The 7,217-nt window shown below is 31.6% G+C and overlaps 2 protein-coding genes across 4 annotated transcripts in view; one reads left to right on the top strand and one right to left on the bottom strand.

The window, feature by feature from the left end:
• LOC123003793 (protein Shroom) overlaps positions 1–1,588 on the top strand; it is a 157,034-nt gene extending 155,446 nt beyond the window's left edge. For all 3 annotated transcript variants that reach the window (XM_044396790.1, XM_044396798.1, XM_044396808.1), the window contains one exon: positions 471–1,588. In XM_044396790.1, coding sequence (XP_044252725.1) covers positions 471–731 — 261 coding nt within the window. In that variant the 3' untranslated portion in view covers positions 732–1,588. The remainder of the gene's footprint in view (positions 1–470) is intronic.
• A 2,886-nt stretch (positions 1,589–4,474) lies between these two features.
• LOC123004368 (pollen-specific leucine-rich repeat extensin-like protein 1) lies at positions 4,475–5,558 on the bottom strand. Its single transcript, XM_044397608.1, has 3 exons — positions 5,459–5,558; positions 5,275–5,406; positions 4,475–5,224 (listed from the first exon to the last, which is right to left on the bottom strand). The coding sequence occupies exons 1-3, from the start codon at positions 5,465–5,467 to the stop codon at positions 4,652–4,654; spliced, it is 714 nt and encodes a 237-aa protein (XP_044253543.1). The 5' UTR covers positions 5,468–5,558; the 3' UTR covers positions 4,475–4,651.
• Positions 5,559–7,217: the final 1,659 nt, after the last annotated feature.

Below are 7,217 nucleotides of genomic sequence, written 5' to 3' on the forward strand. Positions count from 1 at the left end.
AGAATTTAAAAACGTAATTATTTATGTTTCTGTTTAAACTAAATATATTTAAATTATTTGTTACATCTTTCGGCCTTTGCGTTGCCAACTTACTTTAAAACCAGGAATCACCAGAATTGGAATAAGTTGGCAAAATTAAAAGTCTTTTGGTCTTTGCGTTAATCCAATGTTGCCAACTTATTTGAAAAACACGAGCTACTTTGACTAGAATTGGAATAAGTTGAAAACATTAAAAATATTTCGGGTTTTACGTTAATCCCATGTTGCCAACTTATTTCAAAACCATGAGCCACTTTGACTAGAATTGGAATAAGTTGGCAACATGAAAATCTTTCGGCCTTTGCGTCAATGCTGTCACTTGCCATTTTAACCAGAATTGGAGTAAGTTGGCAAATGTAAAAATCCTTGGTCTTGGAGTTAATCCAACTTAATTTTTTTTGCCTCGAAATTGAGTAACTTTTCTGTTGCAGCGGATTTTGGAGAGCAAACGCGACAAGCTGCAGGAGCAGCTGGAGGAGGCGAAGAAGCTGAAGGAGTGCATCGACCGGCGCAGTGTGAGTGTCTCAAACATCCTTTACAAGTACTTGAACTCGGAGGAGTACACCGACTACGACCACTTCATCAACATGAAGGCGAAACTAATAATGGACTCGAAAGAGATCGCGGATAAGATCAAATTGGGAGAGGAGCAGTTGTTGGCGTTGAAAGAAACTCTAATTGTCGCAGACTGATTTAAGTTTTAGTGTAATGCTTTACCATTCGAGTTTTATCGAATGTGCCTAGTCCAGTGACATTTCCTTCGCTTTCACGAATCCATCTTGTGTAATATACTTTTACATATATTTTTTAGTTTACGGTATTTGTAGTTTATGTTAGTGGTACTTGTAATTGTGGTATTTTGAATATTTCGTTCGGTTCGTTTCGATTTATTTGATAATACCAACACCGTAGGGTCAACCTCGCAATATCTACTAAGGGCTTGTGTCGGTAGATTGACTGCTCCACTTGGCGTCTCTTACCATTTTCACAAATGGCTATGACGGCGGCGTCGGGGCAGAATAGGCTGTTATGTCGTGCATTTTCATATTTAGTTAAAACATATTTATAAGTGCAAATATGGTAATCGTGTGAATGAGGAAGGCCCCACATTATTTGCAGCGATCTTATTTCGTTTATTTATTGCCCATTAGTCATTTGAAGGAAAATTCAGTGCTGTGGATTTTGTAGGGTTACCTTCTCGTGTAAGACATTACCTAATACATCTTCCTACCAAGTATTTAATTGTATCTTAGGTGTACAAATCTAAATTATAACTCAATGATTTTTGTTTCGTTTACTAAGAGAGCAATTGTATATAGTCTATTTTTTCTATGTATTTAAAATCGAAAATGGTGCTCTGGAAATTTTTTATGTTTTTTACTAAGTTGTTAGGTACATTGTGATTTTTTCGTTTATACTGAAACTGAGTCGTATGTATTTCTACATATTTTAATATATCTGTAAGTGTGTTATTTACCTGCATACAATTTCAAGATAGATTATTTTAAGCTTTATGCATCGCTTGCAATAAATAATTGAATAACGTTTATCGACTTGTTTTCTTCTCATTCTTCACCAAAAGGATGTCTGCCTATTTTACTATGCAATAAAGTTTTTAAAAATATTTCACATTTATTATTTTACCAAAAAATTTGCTGAAGTCTGTTTATCTTCCCTTTGACTTGCCTCAAAAGAGTGAAAAATACAGATTAAAAATATAATTTTAAAGGAAAACAAATCTTTAACACATGCTATGAAACATGACCATTAAAATAAAATTTACAATCATTGACATCAGTTGACATTGGAGTAATTTATTTTCAAGTTTTTTATCAATGAAAACTAACCCCTGATTATAAAATTCAGCGCAAAATAATATAAAACACTCGTTATGTTCAAGGAATCTTTTGTTATTCAACTCGACTGCGCGGTTCATATTAAAAACTCTGTTTTTTGTTTTTGCATACTATAAAAGGAAATTTCAACTAAATGTTCTAAGAACATATTAGGCTCAGAACGACTTGGAAGTTTAATAAAAAAAATATCGTTGATTTAGTTTTTTATAATCAAGTAAGCACTAAAATTATATGCCTACCAAATTTAACTCAAAAATAAGGCCATTTTGGATTCAAATCTCTGATTTTTTAGCCTGTTTGAATAAACTAAGCCAATTTTTAACAAAAAAAGTAAATTTTTATCTCAAAGTAGCAAAAGCAACATATTTAAAATTAAATAAAAAATGTCATTTTTGTCTTGTTCGAACGAAACTTTTAAGTCAATTTGATCCGAGGTTTGACTTTAATTCTGACATTTTTGACTAAAAATTATAATAGGGGATAATAATAAATCAAAATCTTTCTCAGGCTTTTTTCTTTTATTGGGAACGACCGGTTTCGGCTTAGGCCATCTTCTGGTTTCAATACTATTAACAAGATTTGTCAGTTTTAAAAGAATTATTATAACAAACACTTTAAAATCAAAAATTAATAATTAATAAAATTACACAAAAGAAAAAAATTAAAACCACCCTTTAATCCGTTTATTTAAATCCCATACGCCAAGTGAGTATTTAGTTAAAAAAAAATAAGTAATTTTTTTTGGGTATTAATGTTAATGCAACCATACATACACGCTCGTAATTGTAGTTAGCTAATTAAAAAAAAACCTAATATTAATAAATCACTTTGCCGTACATTTATTTAGGTGTTGAATCCGTCTCAAATTTGTTTTATTCAAATACATGTCATCAACTGACGCAAAATTCTATAAATGTAAACATTTTTCTTAAAAAAAAAACAAAGTGCAAAATAGTTAAAATAATACATATAAACAAAACACTCTGACTAGTTGTGGTCGGGCAAATCCTCTCATATTTACAATGTTTTGTAGAAGTAGTCGTTGAGACAGCCGCTTCATGGCCCCTCGTGTAGAACTCATACCATCTGATTCGGAAAATGTCAAAATTGTCGGGGGCTTCGCCCTCAAGTATCACTATGTGCTTCAAAATTGACTGAGGCTTCGCCCCCCGAGTAGAACTAACAATACCGGATTTGCAAATGTTTTTTAGAAATTCTGGGGCCTCACACTCTCGAACTTGCAAATGTTATATCCATTTATAACTGTACTTTGTAGAAAATTAGAAATATTTGTTGGCATCTAGGTATTATTTTGGCAACGTCTAACTTGGAAACTTCATTAATCTGAATTTTTAGATTTTCCTTAAAAAGAAAAACAGACCTTATATTTTCATTAAATCATTTTTATCACCGTCTTTCCATCTTTTGGTTTTGCAATAAGAGCCACAAATTTAGAAATCAGATTTCTCAAGCGTGCGCATGCGCGATATTTAAATTTGTACAAAACACTGAAATAATTTTGGGCCATTTTTCTCTACAAAACTCTACTCTTACTACTTTGTAGAATTATGATCAAATTTTTGTTTTTTAGGTACTTTCACTCAATCTCTACCTTTCGCCGTTTTCTACTTTTAGTGCTTTTAATTTTTACACGGGTTGTAATCGAGTCATCTTTGAATCCGAAAACGTATGTCTGTGAAGTCAAATAAAATGACAAGTCGGAGGGTAAAACAACATGATCAAAAAGATGATGATTTTAATAACTAAATTTATGATTTACCTTCAAAAAAGATCGGTCCTATGATTACGTCGGCTAATCCAGCCCATTCTGCCATTTTACCTTTTGACTTGTCATTTTAATTGATGTTTCACGTGCAGTTAGTTCAAAAACAGACATACGTTTTCGGATCCAAAAATGACTCGATTACAAATTATCTTGATCTCTCGATATAAATAAAATAATGTCATTTTGGATTCAAATTTATGATTTTTTGACTTGTTTGAGAAAATTAAGCTAGCGCTCAACAAAAAAGAAAATTTAAATTTCTTTTTTCGGCTGAATTTTAAAATTTTAGAGTAATTTTTTTTTCATTTAATTAAATTTAATACGATATAAGTAAGCCTTCAGTTCAAAAAGAGAAAAATTAATACTTTTATTTTTTTTAGATAATATTTAAACATGCTTATGCAACTTCATATACACGCATGTAATTATGGTTAACTAACAATAATTTTTTTTTGCCAAACAACTAATAAATCACATTTATTTAAGTGTTGAAACTGTCTCAGATTTGTTTTATTCAAATATGTATCATCAACTGACGCCAAATTGTCTAAAAAGTTTTATTTTTTTTTCTTTAAAAACAAAGCGCAAAATAAAAAAAAATGTGTAAAACTCTGAATGAAGAACATTTTTTAGTTGATTTAGATTTTTATTAGCATATAAACACAGTTTTAAATAACTCATGTACAAAATTTAATTCAATTCTGTTATTTCTGTTACTTCTAATAGCATCTCTAATTTTGCTTTTCTATGTTACATGTTTTTCCACTTTTAAAACTGTGAAATAAAAGTTTTATTAAAATTTTCTCAAATGATTTATTTTATTTCCATAGTACGCATATTTACAGCATATTTTTACGTAGTTTTAAAATACATTTCAATCATTAACAATAATTAGCACCAGAATCCTAACAATACAATGTTGATTATTTCTTAAACAAACATCACCCATTGCCTTTTTACACCTACATCCTTAATTATCACTCCTTTCGGTGCTTGTCGAAGAACTACCAGCCTCTCTCACTCGTCTGGACCCATCCTTTTGGGCTGAAGACGTCGGTTTCTGCCCATTTTTAGCAGGAAGTGGTGCTGGTCGCGTCTGGACTTTAGCCTGACTTCCTGGATGGGTGGTATCCCTCACACGTCTACTCTCAGTTTGTGATGGGTATTGCGAGGTTCCTAGTTGGCGTTGAGGGGGATTTTGTTGGTAGGTTTGAGGGTTCGAGTTTTGTTGAGATTGAGGTGTGGGCACTCCGGAGATAAAGTGAGTGGTGTCTCTCGCTGGCCTGCTTTGAGTTGAAGGGTTTTGTGCCCCTAATTGAGGCTGTTGGGGGTTTTGTTGGTAAGTTTGAGGGTTAGAATTGGGTTGAGACTGGGGTGAGGGTACTCCCGAGATGAAGTGTTGGGTGTCTCTCGCTGGTCGACTTCCAAATTGGGGTTTGCTGGTGCTGGACTGCGAATTAAGGGTGTCTTTGGTTTGGGTAGGGGGTGGTAAAGGGATGTCACGGGAGACTCGTTTAATATCGGCTTTGTCTTCATCGGATTCCTGTAGAGACAATCATCGTTAGAAAAGTGTTAAAAGGGAAGAATTCCTACCTTGGACTCGTCTTTTTTGTTCAAAGTGGCTGGTAAAGGGCGGATTCCCACAGTGGTGCTTTCAGAATGCTCGTCAAGGGGGGCGCTGTGGAGGACAGCGATGAGAGTTGTTACAACAAATAATTGCAATAGCTGAAAACATAAAATTGATGATTTGGTTCCCAATGGTAAAAAATACACTTACTAGACCCATTTTGGTGGTAAAACTAAACTGAAAATGAGAAAAACCGAACGCTTTATATAGATGATGTTTTTACCATGTCACAATGTCATTGGTGTTAAAGACGAGATATTAATTAAACGCTAATAACTTTGAGTCACTTAAGCACATAACGTCTGTAAATATTTTCAATCAATTATTCTCTTAACGTCTAAGGTAAAAATCATTAACTAATAGAATTTTCCAGGATATTGTTGTTTTAAAATTGCCGTTATGGAACTTTTTTTTATTAAAAAATAACTTTCCACACATGTGGACCAATTACCAAACGCTAAACATATTTTGTGTTAGTTTCACAGAAGATATTTTGTGCTCATCCTCGATGGTGTGTGTAGTGTACAAAGCAAATCCTTCTTATTTTATTATCAAACAGCACTTTATTTTTCAAAATATGTAATTATCGACACTTTTAACTCTATTTTCTCCACAATAAACAAGCCTATTTAGGTATTTACTATGTATATTGTAATTGTTTTGTGTCAATAAAATGTGTGGTTTGCATGAGGGGCAAACGTATAAACAATTAATAAAATTTAAAATTGCATTGGCCTAAATAATGGTTTTCTTCTTCCCACAAGACCAAAACTTTCTTATCAGCGAAAAAGCTAATGGCAAGAATAAAAAAAATATGTTTGATTGAATGGCAACAATGTTTACAATAGGTTCTTGATAATAATTTTGTAATAGCAAAATTTTGAATCGCTGCAGTAAAAATTTACATAAAGTTTTGTTTTTTATTTACACGCAAATTACCAAGTGAAATTTTTCGTGAAAAAATTGGCAGCAACTTATCTTCAAAGCGACAACTTGGGTTTATTTTTTATTATTATTCTTTTAAATTTCTTTAAATAGTTATAACTATTTTCATGTTGAAATGTTGTCAAAATTTTGAGTTTTGTAGATTTTGTGTGCACGTCTGCCTTTTGGAAGCATTACTCTTAGCGGTACCAAATTTTTCTTTGTTCTTGTTTTTTCACTTTTTTGTTCATTTTTTGCTAATATTTAATGACATTTCTTTCAAATTAAAGTAAAAATAGAAACTGCCAAGTTCTTTTATTGCAATTACCATGAATAAATAAACCTGCTAGTGTGCCAACGCCAAGACTCTTAAAAAACAGACTGTACTTAAAGTAGAAAAAGCTAGTGAATTTTTAAATCGATAAAAATGTTTGATTAGGGAAACAAATTAAAAAAATTGAGTCTGGCAAAAATTTTCCTGTGGGTTTATAGTATATATTCAATAAGTTGAACTTATTTTTTTTTGTATTTTTTTTTTTGATTGAGAAATTAAATTTTAAGTAAAACAACTTGCAAATTACCAAAATATGAGTAACTTTTTTAATTCTTCAGTTTTTCACGTGCTAGACAACAGATTTGCTTTGTTTATAGAGCAGCAGAATCATTTTCATTATTGAAAAAAAGTGGAACGCATTTTTTGGGGAAACCCTCATTCAGTATTAAAATGTTTTACTAACTAACTGTTCCCTAACTGATGATCACTAACTGTTTGTGGACTGGGAAAATTGGTTTTAAAAAATTCACAAGCTTTTGGACAAAAATATTTTTCGCAGTTAATAATTTGAAAACAAAAAAATATAAAAAATAAGTGTTTTTTTAATAAGACAAATATTTAACATTTATAATTTTGTAAATGCTAACGTGCTTTTATTTCTTAAAGATTAAAAAAAAATGGTCAAAATCTTATTTGCCAATTTCTACCTTG

The sequence above is a fragment of the Tribolium madens genome, unplaced genomic scaffold (assembly GCF_015345945.1).
Source record: "Tribolium madens isolate multiple individuals breed KSU strain unplaced genomic scaffold, Tmad_KSU_1.1 Scaffold_11;HRSCAF=98;Tcas5.2_LG3b, whole genome shotgun sequence".
In the NCBI taxonomy this organism is placed as follows: domain Eukaryota; kingdom Metazoa; phylum Arthropoda; class Insecta; order Coleoptera; family Tenebrionidae; genus Tribolium; species Tribolium madens.

What these genes read in the sequence shown, in the direction of transcription:
- LOC123004368 (XM_044397608.1), bottom strand. An exon ending in ACAAAAAAGACGAGTCCAAG is followed by an intron (nt 5,225 to 5,274) that starts GTAGGAATTCTT and finishes TTGTCTCTACAG; the next exon opens with GAATCCGATGAAGACAAAGC.